The sequence below is a fragment of the Barbus barbus genome (assembly GCF_936440315.1).
Source record: "Barbus barbus genome assembly, chromosome: 18".
Lineage (NCBI taxonomy): Eukaryota > Metazoa > Chordata > Actinopteri > Cypriniformes > Cyprinidae > Barbus > Barbus barbus.
Genome location: NC_136746.1, coordinates 5,131,318 through 5,150,585, shown reverse-complemented (window position 1 = coordinate 5,150,585; position 19,268 = coordinate 5,131,318). Strand labels below are relative to the sequence as shown.

At 36.6% G+C, this 19,268-nt stretch overlaps 1 protein-coding gene across 2 annotated transcripts in view; it reads right to left on the bottom strand.

The window, feature by feature from the left end:
- The window catches only part of LOC306884010 (CUB and sushi domain-containing protein 1-like), a gene marked incomplete at its 3' end in the record, with an annotated part of 521,846 nt that overhangs the window by 138,877 nt on the left and 363,701 nt on the right, over window positions 1-19,268 (bottom strand). For both annotated transcript variants that reach the window (XM_079439599.1, XM_079439600.1), the window contains 10 exons: window positions 18,913-19,128; window positions 18,598-18,786; window positions 15,810-15,979; window positions 14,329-14,485; window positions 12,452-12,643; window positions 9,947-10,073; window positions 7,790-7,992; window positions 6,877-7,068; window positions 3,030-3,168; window positions 971-1,158 (listed from right to left, as the gene is read on the bottom strand). In XM_079439599.1, the coding sequence (XP_079295725.1) occupies window positions 971-1,158; window positions 3,030-3,168; window positions 6,877-7,068; window positions 7,790-7,992; window positions 9,947-10,073; window positions 12,452-12,643; window positions 14,329-14,485; window positions 15,810-15,979; window positions 18,598-18,786; window positions 18,913-19,128 (1,773 nt within the window). The remainder of the gene's footprint in view (window positions 1-970; window positions 1,159-3,029; window positions 3,169-6,876; window positions 7,069-7,789; window positions 7,993-9,946; window positions 10,074-12,451; window positions 12,644-14,328; window positions 14,486-15,809; window positions 15,980-18,597; window positions 18,787-18,912; window positions 19,129-19,268) is intronic.

The window sequence follows — 19,268 nt, the reverse complement described above, 5'->3', positions numbered from 1 at the left end:
ACGAGGATTACATACGTAACCGAGACGTTCAGTTTACTGGAAGAGAAAGACTTATTTAGAAGTCAAATTTAGGAAAATACCAGCATACTAATAAAATCTAATAGACATGGGCTAAAAGCCACAAAGCCCTCCAATTGTAATTTAGCAGGTCTTTAATATCATCATCTCAAATATATAAAAATCCAGTTTGTGCTTTTAACATGTCAGAGCTCTCTCAGCCTCTCATCTTAGGGTGAGCAGAAAATAGTTGCAAAACGCTAGAATCCTTATCTGGTCATCAGGGTCAGTGGTTAATGGGTGTTACAGTATTGATTAATTCTTACTTGAATTTGTAAGTTATAAAAGGGATGCTCAACATGAGCTATTGTCATGCTGAACCTAATTCCATCCAAGACACAGTTCTTACATATTCTTCAAATATTTTACCAGCCTTACAGTCCACATAAAAGACAAAAATCCATTGTTACTCATTTAAGACGAAAGCAAATCTAATTACTGCAGGGTCCATCAGCTTTTAACTGACATAGCAGTCAAAACTATCTGACGTTCTGGGCTTTTATAGAAAAACAAAAAACAAAGAAATTGTAAGTTGCTAAGATCGCTAAGATATTTTGCACTTTAATGGCAATTAAGCATATTTCCTCCCTATTGTATCATTCTGATTATCTCAAATTTCATGTGCATTAATATAATGTGTGATTAATAATGAAACAAATAAAAATAATTCAGAACAAGGAGAGGTCAAGGAGAATTCAAGGACCATGTGTGTTTAAATGTCACAATGCAAAAAATCTGTCCTGGGCAGCACTAAGTCTTGTTTAGTTTTGTTTTGTTTTAACATGTGACCTGGACAAGTTTTCATGACACTCACCCCTTAAATATAATCTGAATGTGAACACTGTTGTGCTTCACTTGTTTTCCCAGCCCTGCCCTCAAGGGAAAAACCATACACCTGCAAGGTGAAACTTGCCTTTATATTCGATAGCAAAACCAGACATCCCCAGGGAGGCATCACTGCGGAAGGCCAGAAAAAGGCTGTTTCCACTGCTTTCGATGCGCTCAGGAACCTGGTTGCCCTGCAGACTGATGATCAGGGGTCCGTTGGAGTCCTCACCCTCATAGATATGGAGGAAGTCATAGCTGGGCTCCATGTTAAAACTGCACAACAAATGGAGAAAGATTTAGAGAATGTTATAAGGTCTCAATGATGTAGTAAAATAATTGACTTTATATAAATTTGACAACACCCTTCCAAATGCAAACATACTGTATGTTAAATTTTGGATGTCAGTCTTCTGCATTAGAAGGTCATGTGCAGGTGTCCCAACGAGAAAGCTTAAGATGCTTAACCAAGGCGTGCTTAGATTTAACTGTATGGCATTTTTCATGAATTAAAATGTTTCAGTAAAAAATATGTAAATAAATATTGCTTTCTAATATTATGTATTGATATATTAAAGCATATAATAATTTAGAGAAACTATGTTTTATTATTTATTTGATAAATGTTTTTAATAAGCAAGGATGTTAATCCAGAAAGTGTTCAACCCATGCACTCTTGCTTAACCTGCTTCATCAGAAAGCCCACTATTTTCCAGAAGTAAATCCTTCTTTCTAGTTGGTCTGTTTTGTAATTATAATGGAAGTCCATGAAGTCCTGATCGTTTTGGCTGAGTGAAACATAAGCAATCAGAGTTATAATCATTCTAAAGATTCAAGTATCTGAGTTGATGATTGTGATTGTGGATTTGTGTGCAAGGGCTGAGATACATGACACTCATAATAGACTGCAGTGATTTGAATTCATAATGTGTTTCACCACTGAGGCATTTCCACCCCTAAGTCAAAAAAAAAAAAAATCATTAGCTTCTTAGCAATTCTGTTTCAGGTTTTCATCTTCTAAACCTGCTCCGTGGAGTCTGGTTCCATTTTGAAGACTTTAGGGTAACTTATTAAAGTATTCTCTGAAATTAAGTGCCCCAAAATGATAAAGTTAAAGTTTATTTATTAAACAAAATGAAATATTAACTGTAAATGTAATCTGGCAATGATATATTGATTTGTCAAGAAATACCACATATGTACCTGGCACACTCTTCTGAGTGTTTGTTTATTAAAGGGGTTGTGAACTACATTATTATTATATTATTTATTTGTTTGTTTTAATAATGTTTCCTGAGGTGCACTGATATAATTAGTATGATTTTTTACATTAAAAACGGTCATAATTTACAAATAAAAAAAAAAACATTTGCACTCTCACAAGTGCTTTCATTATAAACAACACAATCAACACAATGCAAACACAATTTGAATATGAGATTCAATGAGTAGTGTAGACAGCGGCATTGATTATAATGGGATTTTTGGCGAGAGTACAGAACTCAGTCAGCGCTGAAGTGAAGTGACAAACAGCTCCAGTGATTATAAAGGGAGTATTATTTTTCAATTTCAGTATGATTAGGCATTAGAATTAAAATAGTTACCTATATGTTGTGACATTACTGTCAGTTCTATATTTTTCTTTAAAAAGTTTATTTGCAAAGTCTGTGTCGATTAGTGTCTGGTTAAGCTATTTTTAGTCCAGTGATGCCTTTTGACATTTTTATCCTGTCGGTTCATGGATAGGCCAAAGAGACAATGATGAAGAAGCAGGCGTTGTTATGTGTCTGTGCATGGAGTCTTGTGTATTAATCTCTATTGTGTAATAAAAGGAGGAATTACAAAATGACTTGTTTTAGCAGCATGGTTTTAATAAAAGCAATTTTTGGACTAATGAGGAAGGTCTGAGTTCTGAATCTTACAGTATATGTATGTAGCACAATAAACTTGTTTAAAATTCTCAATTTCTCAATTCACAACCCCATTTCACAATTAAAATTAGGCTAAATATGTTCAAATACACTTCAATTTATAGAAACTGGAGTTTAAAAATGCACTTGTGAATAGCAAATAATCCTGTAAGAGATGTTACACCCCTTCGGGTGTCATGAGAGTGAGAGGCACTCAGGGCTGTATGAGCACATTACCTTTTGAAGATTAAAGCGATGACAAAGTCAGGGTTGACTTTTATCCGCCAGTCACACTCTTTTCCTGGTGGGTAGGGTTGGGGATAGTTGGGTGATAGAATTACCCCAGCAGGCCCTGTCACATTGCCCCCGCAGGTAGCTGTCATAACAAGGAGAGTGAGGACGAGAGATTATTTAAAGTGATCCTTCAACACAGTAAAAATAAACAATGTTACAGCAGCCTGATTATAGGATGATTACTCTGAGCTCATTATCAGTTAATATAGCAGGACAACTACACCCCACAACATTAAATGATAATAATCAATAAATAAAACTAAGATGCATTGTAAAGGAGATTGGGCAGGACTTTATTACCCAACCATCTAAGAGAATTGTAGATGTGACGGGGATGTCTTGTTCAGAGAAACAATCATTGATATACTGACTACACTGCCCGAAAAAGTAAAAAAAAAATAAAAATAAAAAAATAAAAAAAAAAAAAATATATATATATATATATACACTTCATGTTTGGCACTGAGCAGCAGGGGCAATAATAGGACCTGCATTTTTTTTTGCTGGCTTTAGTTCTGGAAGTATTTCTCTAAGCATCTAAAACAATTTTTCTAAGCCATGAACCAAATAAATGAGCTCTGAGATCACAAGATTAAAAATTTGGTACGGAGCAAACACTGCTATAAAAACTGTGTACTTGATGTATTTTATGACAGAATAAACTATGCCCCATGAAGTAATGCAAAAGACTGAAAAAAAAGTCAATATACTATAAAACTACTGGCCAGGTTATTGACCAATATGTAAAATAAGATAGATCAGAAATGTATAACAAAATATTAAAGGTACAGAATTATTAAGTAATGTTCAGTAATTTTTCTTTTTTTGTTTAATGAAGGTACAAAAGTATTTATCATCCTCTAACAACTTTTGCGTTCATGCTAAGTCTGCCTCGAATGGTTTAAATATTATCATTAAAAATCAATTACTCTACGGAGAAGATGAATGGGATTTTTGCTTCCTGAACCTGAGAGGACCTTGTAAAATTTCATGGTAACTGGCAAAGCATGACATCAAAAAAGTCAATAGCTGGAGAAAAAAGGTATTCTTTAACATGCTTAGAAGGTGCAGAGCATACGGCCTGACTGAAAAAAAAAGAGAGAGAAAGAAGCAGAAAAACACTGGAGGTCTGAGAGAAGGTCATGATAATAATATAAAAGCAACTTTGTAATGCAGTGGGTAAGACAGCTCTGTGGTGGTACAATGGTACAGTGATGGTTTTAAATTTTGATATACATTGCCTTGCGAAAGTATTCAGTTCTCTCAGGTTGGATATTATTATATTTGACTGGGTGTAAGTTTGGGCAGTGCCATGGCTGAGTCTCTCAAGGACATTCACATGGTCATACCTAAGCCACTCTTGCATTGTCATGGCTGTGTGCTTATAGTCCAGAAGGTGAACGCTCAGTCCCATCTGAGCGCTTTGGATCAGGTTTTCATTAAAGGGGTCATATGATTCGATTTCATGTTTACCTTTGTCTTTGGAGTGTAAGAAGGCGTTTATGCATATATAAGATCTGTAAAGTTGCAAAGATTAAAGTCTCAAACCCAAAGAGATATTCTTTATAAAAGTTAAGACTCGGCCACGTCCCCCTAAAACGGCTCATTCAAACATGCCCTTCCAAATGAGTACACAACTAGAAATCAGTGGTTAAGTTATATTTACAATACTCTTCCAGAACAGTACAACGCAAATATTAGAGTGTGTGCAGCGCATTTTATGGAGGACTGTTTCCTGAACCTGGAAGAGAGTAGCCTACAATGTGAACACTACAATGTGAACACGATATTAATATTTAATTAAAAGACTGTATGAGTCATTATAATCAGTAATTATGTCCTCACTGAATGCAACAAATGCCTCGTTTATAATGAGTTTTATTGTTTTTGTGTCGTCGTGCCGGGACACGGCATCACAATATGGTAAGGGGGTGTAACATTTCCATCACACGCTTGAGGTATTCGGCCAGTCACAACACCCTGGATAGCTGGCCAATCAGAGCACACCTAGCTTCTCAGAATGATGAGCTTTGTGAAAATTGATGAGTTTCAGAAAGGCGGAGCATAGAGGAGCAACAATAATGTACAGTATGTGGAAAATAATGTGTTTTTTGAACTTCGAACCACGTAAACACATTGCATTACACCAAATACACAAAATAATGTTCTTTTTAGCAACATCATATGACCACTTTAAGGACATTTCTGTACTTTGCTGTGTTCAGGTTTCCTTCTAGCATGATGGAGTGTAGTCACCACCAACCCAGGCTCATTGGAAATGCACGCTTGCCTTGTGGCGATGTTTCTTTTCCTGGTGGGTAGGGTTGGGGATAGTTGGGTGATATTGCTGCATTTATATTACGTTGGTTCAGGTACGTATTGTGGCGGTTCAGAATTTAAATGTCCGGGAATTCTCACTATACCTTACTGCTTCATTGTGTTGGAAAAAAAGGTAACACTTTATTTCGATAGTCCACCGCCCGCTGCCATCAGCTCCTGCGACTCACACACACGAGCGCGACTTTAGAACAATATTTAGTAACTTTCAGACCCTTTTGGCGCCTTTTTTCCCATAATGGGTACATACTAACAAACCTAGCGACTTTAAAAAAAAAAAAAAAAAAAAAACCTATCATTCAGTTGGAAGATGTCTCCAGTACTGCCCCGCGAGCGCGAGGTCTCTCTCCCGGTGCAGTGTCGCCTCTCTCGGCGTCTGTTCTGAGCAGCGAGCGGCAGAGAAGCAGCGCTTTCAGTTTGCCTTAAAGCAGCAGACTCATCAATAAATCATTTACAAAACAGCGTTTCCAAGCACTTGTCACTTACTGACTGTTTGGACTTTTAAATATGAATGTAATTTGTCTGTTAATATGCGCATAGTTTATAACTCAGACGCAAAACAGTAATGTAGCCAAAACCACTGCATATAGTCGCTTTTTAGTGTAAGTTAGATGTATATTGATTTTATCAGACGATGTTATAATTATAAATCAGGATTTAAGGAGTATAGTGAGAGTGATTCAGGGTTAACATCTATTATTAATGGGTCGTGTTTACTATTTATGCTTGTTTTATGTATGACAACAGAAAATATGTAAATGTGAACAGCTTTAATGGGCATTCAGTTGTTGTATTACAGTATGTGACAGTTCATAGAGTAGAACAGATCTGAAGTGCCAAAAAACAATGCTTCGCTCGTTTGCAAGTCATGATGTCTCTCGCTCGCCTCGCACGGTCGTAGCTCATTTTCTCATGGGTGGGCAAAGCAGAGAAAGGGGAGGTAACCTTTCCCCGTATGATGACATAAAGGGAAGATTCCAGATCGGGCCATCTGAGCTTTCATTTTCTCAAAGGCGAAGCAGGATACCCAGGGCTCGGTTTACACCTATCGCCATTTCTAGCCACTGGGGGACCATAGTCAGGCTAGGGGAACTCATATTAATGTTAAAAAAAACCTCATAAAGTGAAATTGTCATGCCATGGGACCTTTAAAATCTAATGTACTTCAGAGAAAACTATATTATCATATAAAATGTGTAAAAATGTTGGACCATTCCAATGAAAAAACACACAAACAAGCAAACAATCAGTGGTTTTGTTGTGTCATTTGGATTTATAAAGTACTGTCGCTTGGTTGTTTGTCTCTGTAATAAATCACTCTAAATCAATGTATTTTATTGACAGATATAATTTATATTAATATTTCACTTTTAAAATGAAGTAATGTAATTTAACAGCGTATCCATTTTTTACTCTGTAAGGAGCTTTCCAGTAAGGAAAAGTCAGATCTCACCGATGCAGGTGGGTGGGTCCGGCTGCCAGAAAAATCGGCTGTTGAGCTGAACGCAAGTGATTTCAGACACTCCTTGAATCTGGTACCCAGGGTCACACTGAAAGGAAATGGTGTCGCCAGGCTCTCTGCTGTCTCCGTAGCGTGTCCCATTTTGAGGGGTCCCTGGGTCGTTGCAGGTCGTGGCAACTGTAGCTGAAATAAAAAGATACATTTTGAATCAGCTGTGGACCAGTGAGACATAAGATAGAGCGGAAAATCACTTATTCATGAGAAAACGGACCTCTGCTCTTGACTAAATATGCCAAGTCGCACAGCAGCTCACATATGCAATGGTGTTAAACTCATGTTTATGGAGATTTTAATTTAATTATATTTCATCAATCATTTCATATTACTGTCAAAAAGTCAAATAAAATATGCAACAGTTTCTGCTCTCTTAACAAAAATATGCCCCATAACCACTTAAAAATACATAAACAATGTATAACAAGAGAAGAGAGATGTGAGGAAATTAACAAGAGAGAAATGCTTCGTTATATCAGTAGCTTACTACTTACTGCGTGTTGCACAGCATACACTATACACTACACTGCCTGCCATTGCATTTAGATGACAGACTTATCTTCTTGGAAATACAATTATTTAGTAGTTTCAATCTAAAATAAAAAAAGAACAACAAAGAATGGTATGCTGATAGAACATTACTAACACTAGTTATAGAAAATCAAGGTGAGCGCAGTGCATTGTAGAATGGAGTATTCCATGCAGCATGCTAGGTTGTACTGCACATCCAGTTGCCATGCGTATTGAAAAGCTGCATACAGTATACAGTATGCATACTGCAAAGATATATACTAAAAGTAATATGCTAGTATGTTGTTCTGAACACAGTCACGGAGAAGCTGATACATACTAGAGAACTGGATGGAGAAACCAGACTTGCTAATGAAGTAATCGCTGTCAAACTGAAGCGTGAGGATGTTGAAGGTACTGTGAGTGTCCTCGGGTAAAAGCGATCCACTCCACTCTTTCAGCAGAATGCCAATCTCCGCTGGTCCATCCCAAACCTTCAGAATGTCATGGTCCACTTCCGTGTCAAAGACTATGAAGTGGAGGCTGAGAAGGTAAAAAATAGTGAGAATGTTCAATGTAGCTATATTTTCTTTCAAAGACATAAAAAAAATATTACATGCATAATAATAAACACAAAGCATCTGCAAATTAAAATATAATTAAGCTACAGTAAACTATGTAACTTACGGCTCTTTAGTTTAGAAATAAAACTGCATGCATCTTGCTGAAGAACATTGCTCCTTGAATTCGAGGCACAGATATAGATCTTAACAGAGTGGATGGACAATTGAATAACATTATTGTTTTTGATGTTTTTACAACAGGTGACTCCCGAGTTTACCATTTTGAATGAGCATCATCATCATCATCAATTTTCCTCATTCGTTATGACAAATAAACATTTTCTTTGTGTACGGATATGACATAAGCAGCAATTTCCTGTGAAATGCATTTTGACATCTTTAAAATCTAAATGATTATTATAAGTTTATCAAAGTGTATTTGGATAAAGAGTAAAGACTCTCTTATAAATAACATTTAGTTTTTTGAGAAAAAAAAGTTGCACAGGCTAGCTTTAAAACGTTGTTTCACAGAAGAAGCAGGTTTAAATGCTGAATGTTATATAATACAACCTTGTATTTTAAAAGACTAAGCAAAATTTGACCTCATTAATATGTCGGGATCATCTTTGCCAATACTTACTAAATGCATACAAAACATAATTTCCTCAGCACTGAACTGATCAAACCAAAAGGCCTTCAGAATATATTTATTCCTATACTGAGCCACTGGGATTTCTATTATTTACAATCAACAGGGCTGTAGTCTGACCTCCTCGAGTCGAGCACAGCACTGCAGCTGGCATGTAAACACAGCACTGACCAACTTTAGTCACAACAATGACTGTCTCTGTGGGTTGTGTGGGTGGACAACCACGCGTTCTGCTCTCCACAAACACAGCGTTATTCATTCAAATATCTCCACATAAGTGACATTTCATTCACCAGCAGTGGAATTGTATTATGAACCTATATAACATTAGGTATGACAATAACTTTTCTTGCATACAAATACAAGAAATATATTATCAACAAACAGCTTAATTACACATTATTTATTAGTAAATTGTTTAATATATATTGTTTACATAGATGCATTTCACTAACTTAAGTTAAATGTTACCAATAAAAAAAAAAAATCCCTTTAACATGAAAATAAAATCTGAAGCAGGGTAAAACATCAGTCTGTCCTCTCAGTGCAGTCACAAATGCGAACAACCATGTCATCATACTAATGCAACACCCTTGCAACTGTACGGAATTACGCAAACATGATTTCACTTAATACATCTTGAGCCTAGCTGATGTTTAAAAAAATGCAATTACTGTGCAAATGTATGCTATGGAGAGTAGTCACAGAGGGGTGTCTTTCACCTGTGAGCGAGAGATGGAGTGGAGTTGTAGCAGAGTGATTACAGACGCTTTGAGCGCGGAGGGGAAATTGCTGTTGCTCCACTCCACTCACATACTCTGCTCGCCAAATTCAATTTTTACTGGCATTCGGTGCTTGGCGAGTGTTCATTCTGGACCCTGCATGCATAGAAATAGTTTAAACACCTGCAGAACGCAAATGGCATGACTCAAGCCCAATGGTATGGATTACATCCCACTCTTACAAGGCCTGCTTTTATCTGCTCTTATAAGCCATATTTTCCTTAAACGGATCAACCGAATTGGCTTACCTGAGTTTTGCTCCATTTTTGAAGGCTTAACTGGCTTATCGCTTTTTGTGTCTCTATTCTCTTTGCCCTTTCACTAACCCTCCCCCTCTGTGTAACGGTAATGCACTTGTAGGAACAGATGCCAGCCAGTGGTAGGCCACACAGCGGGGTGAAATGCAATCACCATGCTCCTTTATAGGTTGTATTGGAATTATATGGAAATTAAAGGAGGGATGGTAAAAACATAACATGGTTTGCAAGCAGCGGTTTTCATACCTGATGGTTTTGCCTGTGTCCGCCTCAATGGACCAGGTGCAGTGAAGGTTGTTGTCATAGGGGGCCGGGTAACCAGGAGACAGAATCCGTCCAGATGTGGCGTCGCTAATGTGTCCTCCGCACTCGGCTACACACACACACACACACACACACACACAAGAATTTAGGTCTTTAACTAGATTTGCGTTTCCAGAAGGAAATATCAGTGCTTGTAGCAACAAGACAATAAATCAAGTTTTAGTTTACTATAAAATGAATTATGACAAAAATAATAATTCAGCATATAAATCTAAGAAGAAGGCAAATATAAGATTACATCATAGTTGAAGGTTACATATTTAATGCAAACCATGAAGCAGTGTAAGCAAAGGGGGATTTTTAGACTGTTTAGATTTTTAGCATTAAATTATAGTCCAAATATAAACATTTAAATGAAGCTGCATTGAAGTTAAATTATAGTATGCTAGGGGTATTTTTAGCCATTATGTATATAATGTAGCTTGCAGAGAAAATAGAAAATTGGTTTAATATGTCGACTAATTCAAATAAATGCATACAGCACAATGTTGGCTCAAGGCAATATTCTCAATTTTCCACACCATTCTTTCAAACTGCTTCTTACCCAAGAAGGTTTAATTAAGGAATGAGTACAGCTCGGTAAAGACTGTAATGCGTCTATCTTAAGTATACAGCGCTGGGCCAACAGAGTAATCATTTACCTCATCCTAACCACAGTTAGAGAGCATCTCTCCATTCCATTCCCCAAAGCACTTTATTTGCTCATGGGTCTCACATGCAATTACTAAAGCTGAGTCTCGCAAGGACGTTCTCTTCATCAGAATTACAGTATGAATACACTCTTGCATTCGGTTCACGCTCAGTATACCACCCCGTTGTAGAAAATGTCCATACTTCCAGGAAGTCACAGAGTACAATACTATAAAAAAAATTCCTTAATACATTATTTGATATCATGAATATGTAATATGTGATGCATTCATTGTGGAGCTGTTTTGTGTAGTAAGAAAAGTATTATGCTTTTTGATAACTTTGATTAGCCATTAACTACTACTGTAACTACTATACTACTTCCTACAACTATTCTGATCTGATGACGTGATCTTTCCATCACACAATAAACCATGGTACAGTGATATATCAGCTGATAATAGCTGGTTACTTGATATACAGGTCCTCACTTAATGTCAATCAAGGTATTTGTACATCACAGTAGGGTACATGATACTTAAGGTCATATTTGGACAGTTACTGTACTAATTCTTTACTATGATCATTTTCTTATTATTGTCATCTTCTAGCTCTACTCATAGATTCTATGTCTAGCTCTCCTTCTTCAATATCTGTTCCAACTCATCCATTTGCAAAAAACATCTAGTTTTTTATATAAATTCGTAGTGCAATTTATAGTTGCATAAATATGTGCAGCGTTTGCATAAAAGTTAAAAAAGGCCAACTTCCACTGCAATGTTTGTCTAAAGTCATCTGACTATCCAAATCTTACAAATCATCAATGGGAATGTTGTCTCTTACCAGGTTGTCTCTTACCAGGCGCAAGCAATATCTGTCTGGTTAAGAGATACTGAATATAATATCAGCTTTGGGAAACATGATCAAACTTCATCACTTTTCTTCTGTGATGGTACATGTGCCTTGAGCACTGCAACGTAAATTAATCTATGAATAGTTAATGGAATTCCCTTTGCTTAAGTCCCATTTGCTGATCTCTCTTGGATTACAACCTGTTACATGAGTTGGAAAGGGCAAAGAATGGTGCAACTGCTGAACTTTATCATCAACCCAAAAATATATAAATCCAAGCCAAAATATATGGTAGGGTAAAAGAGAACTAAAGGCCCCTTGGGCTAAACTGCATAACACTAGACAGAAAGAAACACCGCCATTTGCCTGTTTATCACCAAACACTGTAAAACTTTCCTGATCCATTAGATTGAATCATTTTGAGGTGATTTGACAATCATTTTATTTTATATTATGTTTTTAAGTCTAAATTCCATGGCACTTGTAACTGAATATATTATTATTTTACATAACTAAGCCTTCAATTTTCATTTACAAGTCTAAATTTCATAGCATTTGTATCAGAATATATTTTAGGTATTTAAGGGTTGTTTTGATGCCCATCCTTTCCAGTACACTGATTTTTATTTTTTTGTTTAGTTTTTTTCACCTGCTTTTCACTGAAGATTTAGAAGTGATGACAAATGTTGACAACCAATTAAGAGAACCTTTGACAGGTTTTCATAAGGGATAGGAACTCAAGCCCCTCCCTGACAAACATTTAATAGCAAAGAGAAAACCTTCACTAGAAAGATCAAATGTGAAAAGAAGCAATCTCTTGCAAAGTACAGCAAAGCCATCACTCGATATGAAACAGCTTTAGATGGGTACAGATTATGGTCTAGGCCAGGTCTTTATATCATCAAAGTGAATTCATTTATGTAGTTGCTGATGTTGTAAACTCACCAATACAAGATGGAAGTGGTTTGTCCCACACTCTACGGTCTCCACTGAGGCACGTCAGCGTGCTGCTTCCATGCAGCGTGTATCCAGGATTGCAACTGTATAAAACGTATGTATCCGCAAAATGGCCATCGTCTTGGATTTTGTAGCCATAATTAGGTGTCCCCGGCTCCTCACATTTGACAAGGTCAAAACCTGTAGAGAGGCAGGATCAAGGTAAACCAATTTGAACGGTAAAAAAAGACATCTGGCCACCTAAAATCAGCCCCCTGGCAGGCTGGATCAGCCTCTTGCTTAATAATGACATAAAGGTGGTGCAATAAAAGCTACACCTGCTCACAACAATTACCTATGCAGCCCCCAGGAGCCCACCTCAAATTAATACCAGCACAGCATATGCTCAACTCAGAAATCACCCTTTCAAACATGCCGTCCATTCTACTTGATTGGTTAAAGCACATTTCCAATGCAGGAACATTTTAAGCTAAAGCCTTTTCAAAAAAAATGTGTCATCTGAAAACAATAAACCAGCAGAGCTGCCTTTTAATACATTTCCTGTTCTCCTTCTTTTGGCTGGGAAGATGGTGGTAGTCTTAACGAGGAAATAATGAGGAGTGGATAATGAGGATATTATCAGACTGTCTCTGACCAGCAATTAAAACCGTAATATCTTGCACATGCTGTGCCTTTACTGTCTTTGTTTCTACACGTTCTTTCTTGTGATTAGAGTAGTAGTATTTGATTTTTACGCATTTGCTGTCAGAATGTGCGCGTGAGTGTAATAATAATAATAATCATTTTATTTATTTATTTAAAGTGCCCTATTATGCCATTTTTAAGGTTGCTAATATTGTTTTATGAGTCTCCTAAAACAGGTTTACATGCATCCAAGGTCAAAAAACAGTTTAGTTTTCTCAAAAAATAGCTTTAATTTTACCTCATTTCTAAATGATTCCTAAACGACTCGTGCGAAGCAGTTCGAAGAATCAGTCTCTCTAAAACCCTCCTTTCCGTGAGCACTCACTGCTGTGATTGGTCAGATGGCACAGTGCTTTGTGATTGGTCTACCGCATACAGCGCGAATGACAGCCCATGGGCGGACATTATGCAAATGTGTTACTTCATGACGGCCAGCCATGACAGATTAAGAATCGAATTCCTAACAACTCGTTTAGGCGATTGCGAGTCGACTCTTTTTTTTTTTTGATAGACAATAACTTTATATATTGTGAACTTTCGGCTTCACTACTTTGCAGAAAGTTTATGTTCACATACTGCTACATGACACACTGCATGAAAGGTAATTTTGATAAACCTTGATAATTAAATGATACAAAAAAGTTTGTTTGGGAAATTTTAGATCATTTTCCACAGTTTAAGTAGGTGCTTTTAATAGTTAGCAAAAACAGAAAGCAAAATGGCTACTGCATGTAGTGCATGCGGGATGTGCAAAATATGATTATTTTGTCAAAACTGTCAGCAGTCAGGCATCAAATTAATGTCTCACAGTGGTGACAATTCAATAAATTGAGCTGAAAATCTATTTCAAACCCTCCTGAAACCACCATTCATTTTTAATCAAAGTGAAAGCTAGATTTGTCAGTGTTTACAGTAAATATGATCTTTTTTTTACTAACTGACAGTGTCAGTATATTGATTGTGACTTTATATTGAGTGACAGGCAAGGAAAACACGTTTGGAGGGAAAATTGGAGAAGCAAGAGAATTCACCCAAACACAGGTGAATACCACTAGTTCATAAGATTCATTCAGAAGAGTTACTTTATTAATAAAGCTATATTTGTGCACTACTGGTGCTGTTTCTAAAGAATTTGTGTGCGATTAATGGATGGAGCCTTATTGGCGTTTCATTTAACTTACTACTATACGACAGCTTGAATCCTTTGCTGGTACCGGTACCATTGCTGGTAAAATCCATCCAGAGATGGTTGGACGTGCTGTTGAGGGTGACATCAGACATGTCATTTTTTGTAAAATTGCCCAGGAGTCTTGAGGAACTATCTTGACCATCATAAACCTATGAAAACCAAAGACCAAAAGAAGCAGTAATGTTTACTTGTTTTGTCAGCAGTCAGTCACAGAATTGCTTGTTCTGATAATATACCTTGTGTTAAAAAATACAAAACAAGTGTTTTATTTTTCAAAATATTGCCTTTTGGTGTCTGAATTATGCAATTGCTTTGTGAAATTGCATATATTTTGAAACAATAACCTCTGCAAAGAGAGGGTGGCAAACGCTGCGGCATAGGGAAAAATATTAAAGGTCGTAAATCAATGTCAAGCAGCAGTTTTCTACTTTTCTGTGGCGGAGGACACTGTTTCAAGCTTTAATGGAAAACATCATGCGATTCCAGATTGCACATGCAGAATTTGCCACTGGTCTAAGGATAGACTGTTTCCACTGGTTGTCTACATTGTTGCAAACTGAAAGAAAAACTTTATCAAAAATCAGCTGAAATCAACTAAAACAGCCAATCAATAAAATAATTAATGAGGGAATAGCGGTTTCCTTACAAATCTTGCCAGATATACAAGTCTAAGACCTAATTTGCTGACAGATAAATATCCCTTCATGTTGACAGACAATATTTTGATGATTCATTGCAACAGAATCACTATTCGTGTGACAAAATTGATGTGTTTGGAATTGCACCTCATTCTTATCCTTCATTTGTGACTTAATTAGTGGCCTTATTGGTCTTAAGGGACCATCTTTCTTCTGTGATGGTACATGTGCCTTGAGCACTGTAACGTAAATTAATCTATGAATAGTTAATGGTGTCTCCAAGTCCCATTTGCTGGTCTCTCATGGATTACAAACTGTTACATGTTAACAGTATTGCAGAGGTGTTGCAATCACCAAACTTCATCAAAGTTCTTGAAACTCTTTTTGGTGTTTGCAACATCACAACTGACCACATTCACATAGAATTCAACTGATGTGGCCTTTAGAGTCTGAACTTCACTTTTTTAATGAATGAATGAAAGAATGAATAAAATTAGTAATATTCTAGTTTTTAATTCACAGTTTGATCCATTATGCATATTTACACAATCATTCAACATACAAATAAAAAAATTTGAATTAAAAATTTAATATTTTTCCAAAAAAAAAGTATGCAAGCAAATTGTATAATATCCAAGGTAAAACAAAAAACAGTCCAAGAGTGCACATCATATATATGTGTGTGTGTGTGTGTTAATATATATATATATATATATATATATATATATATATATATATATATATATATATATATATATATATATATATATTAAGCAAACATCCAGCTAAAAATAATGTACAGTGATATAAAGTGACTCATGCTGGTCATTCCTACCTTGAGGAAATCTCCCTCGTGAAGCTGGAAGGCGGTGGCTGTGATTTGAATCCCCTTGCCTCTGTCAGTCTCAATGCGGTAGATGCACTCATGGTTGTTGTCGTAATTTGCTGGGTAATTGGGGGACAGCAGGACACCCTGACTGCCCACAGAAGTGGCTCCACACTCAGCTAGGCAAACCCAGGAGGTATGGACGGGAAAGATAGGTAGAAAAAAAAAAGAGAAAAAATTAGAGAAGCCAAATGTTCACATACTGAGGGCAGAAAGCGCAAACTTATCAAAGCTGCACATGGCTGTGAAAAACTAGGGGTTGTTAACAAATAAGTTGGGTTCCCTTAATGCCTGTAGTGCCCTGACAGCTGCTACTCCATTTCCTACTGACAGGCCAATTTTAGGCCAAGGTTTTGTACCGTCTGGAATTTGAGTCTTTGTCATTTTGATGAATCACTGCGAGAACAACTTCAGAGGAATACTAATTAATAGAGGCCTTTATGCATTAGCTAGTTGCTGGTCACGAAAGCTCACTGCTGTGTTAGGATCAGATGTCCTTCTGTTTAATATTCTGCACCAGCGACTCTCTAAGTATATAAGCAGATGTTGCTTCAAGACCTTGAGCTCAGCAACTTAAGGTAAAACTCTCCAACAATGGCCTCTTGGTATCCAGACTTTTAAAAAAAAGGTATCAGTCCCTCAGAGACAAACTACTGAGAGAAATAAAGTTGTTTTAGGTATTTATTTTTAGTTCCAGAGGACACCAGTCAGTAATTGGTTTGGTCTGACACAAACCAAAAATCAAATGCGACCACCATTTTAAATGTGATCAGTAATATAAAAGTTCATTTTGCACATTTCAATTAGCATTTTGTTAATATTTAATCTTTCTGTACATGCATACATACTGTACGTAGTGTACATACATATATGCAGTGATTGCAATAAATCAATCAGTAATACTTATTTTTTAATTTTTTTATTTTATAAACCATTTAAATTAAATATCTCAGGTGTCTAGCTTTCACCGTCACCTGTTTTAGTTATCTAGCACCCTTATCGTTTGGGAAACTCTGGTCTTGATGCTTTCAAAAACTAGAGATAATTTTATTCAATGAGAATCTCCCCATCAACACTTTATCAATTTTATGTAGCTAATATAATCCAAACCTCTTGAGGCTAATGTTTGTGCTCACCAGACCAATTAAAGACACACTCACATGCTCTTATTACACCACCACGATTAACCACTATTAAAACCCCGTCCAACAGGAGGACTGCACAATTACAACCAATTATTTTGTCAGCGCTTTTAATGCTGTCCACAAATATTAGACCTTAACCACTTAACCGCCACTATTATGGCAAGGCACATCTCTGAAAGTTTTTTACCCTACAATGTGAACATTTACTGTGTCAAGTTCCACTATAAATAAAATATTTATAAGATGGGAGAATAGTCTGAGCATTTAATAATGAATTTGAGGCATTGTAAAATGGACTCAATTTAGGGAGAAAAGAATAGACCAGATGTCTAATAATATGCATTGGCTAAAATTTCACTCTGGTTCTCCCTTCCTTATATGGGACATTTTATGGCCAAATTAGCCTGAGCTTTATTAAAATGCCAACAGACTCTTAGAAATCACTGATTTAATCCACTCTGAATTGATAACCCAAAAGTAGTAGTAATGGTAGAAATCTGCATTTCCATATATATTTAAGAATTTAAATGTCTATTCAACAACTCTAAAAAGTGTGAACAAGACATGTATCATGCCATAAGTATTTTATGCAGACTCTTTCTATGTGTTAAAATTCAGTTAAGAATAAAACCGTAATAAATTGAGATTTCATTCAACAGTTCCAGTTTCTTAACATTGCATTCCTTATTAAGAACTACAGAATACAAAATAACAAAACTAAAATAACAGAAAAAACAAAACTTCTCTAAATATGTTTTTTATTACACATATTTTTATATATATTTTCACATATATATTTTTAACCACATTTTAAATCTCACTAAATGAAATGTGTAAATGCAACGCAAAAGTCTTTTTGATCATATAAATTCTGAATTCACCACCCTTATATTGATTTATCACTTTCAACCTGCCTGGTTGAAATTAATGGGATAGTTCAAACCAAAAAAAAAAAAAAAAATGTATCATCATTTACTTACCATCATGTCATTGTCAACCCATATGACTTTCATCTTTGAATTTTAGTATTCTGTCATAATATAGTCCATCCACAAAAGTCTATGTAATCAGCATTTGCAAGTTTCAAAACACATTATAGAAGTAATCCATATACATTATAAGGTCACACTTTTCGCTATTAAGAAACCATTAACTATGACTTTTGCATCAATAAACATCAAACAACACCAATTTGCTGCTTATTAAAAGTTAGCAAGGTAGTTGTTAAGTTTAGTTATTGGGTAGGATTAGGGATGCAGAATATGGTCATGCAGAATATGTGTTTTATAAGTATCAATAAACGGCCAATATGTTATTAATAGGCATGCTACTGTACAACTAGTGAATGGTGAGAACTGGTCCCTATACTAAAGTGTTACCAGTTATACAAAGCAATCATATCTTTTCAGATGACTTGGATTAAATCGCTTCCTTCATAGGGATAACTTTTATGACAAAATGTATAAAAATTATTTAATGAATATAGAATGACATGAGGGTGAGTAAATAATGTCAGGAGTCACATTTTTGGGGTGAACTATCCCTTTAATAAACACACTGATATTTGAGAAAAGTCAATTATGTCCACCTACCCACACATCTGGGCAGGGCTGCACTCCACACTCTCCGGCCTCCACCCAAGCAAGTGATCTTACTCTCGCCTTCCAGACGGTAGCCTGCAAAGCAAGAAAAAACCAGCGAGTCGCCGACCCCGAACTGGAAGCCCACCCTCCTGCTGTACGCGGGTACTCCCGGATCCTCGCACGGCTCCAAGCTGTACTCTGTGATACAGAGACATAATAACTCTTAAACCTCCAGACTGCTTAGCCAAGCATGGGTTAGAGTAAGCACCATGACAACCGTGCCTTCTAGCACACTATAATGAACAGAATGAGAGATGCCCCCACCAGAGAAGGTGATATTGAATCCCTCGTACGACATGGAGAAGTCCGAGACGAAGCGTAGCTGGACGCTGAAGTTGCCAAACAGGCCTGCTTTGATGGAGGGCGGCAGGATGGAGCCTGTGAGCCTGGCCACCGGCTCGGTGAAGCTGCCGTCCTCAGTAATGAGCAGGTAATCATGGGAGTCCTCCAGGTGGAACGTGTGGAAGAGAAGCTGCACTCCTGGGGAGTTTTAGATGAGATTAAGGCCGTCAGTCACAAGCAAAATCTCCGTTTCAACCTCACAACCCACTGAGAAACCTTCAGAGGGAACGTAATACTGATCGAAACAGAATCGCATTTGCCCGACATGGTGCTGAGTA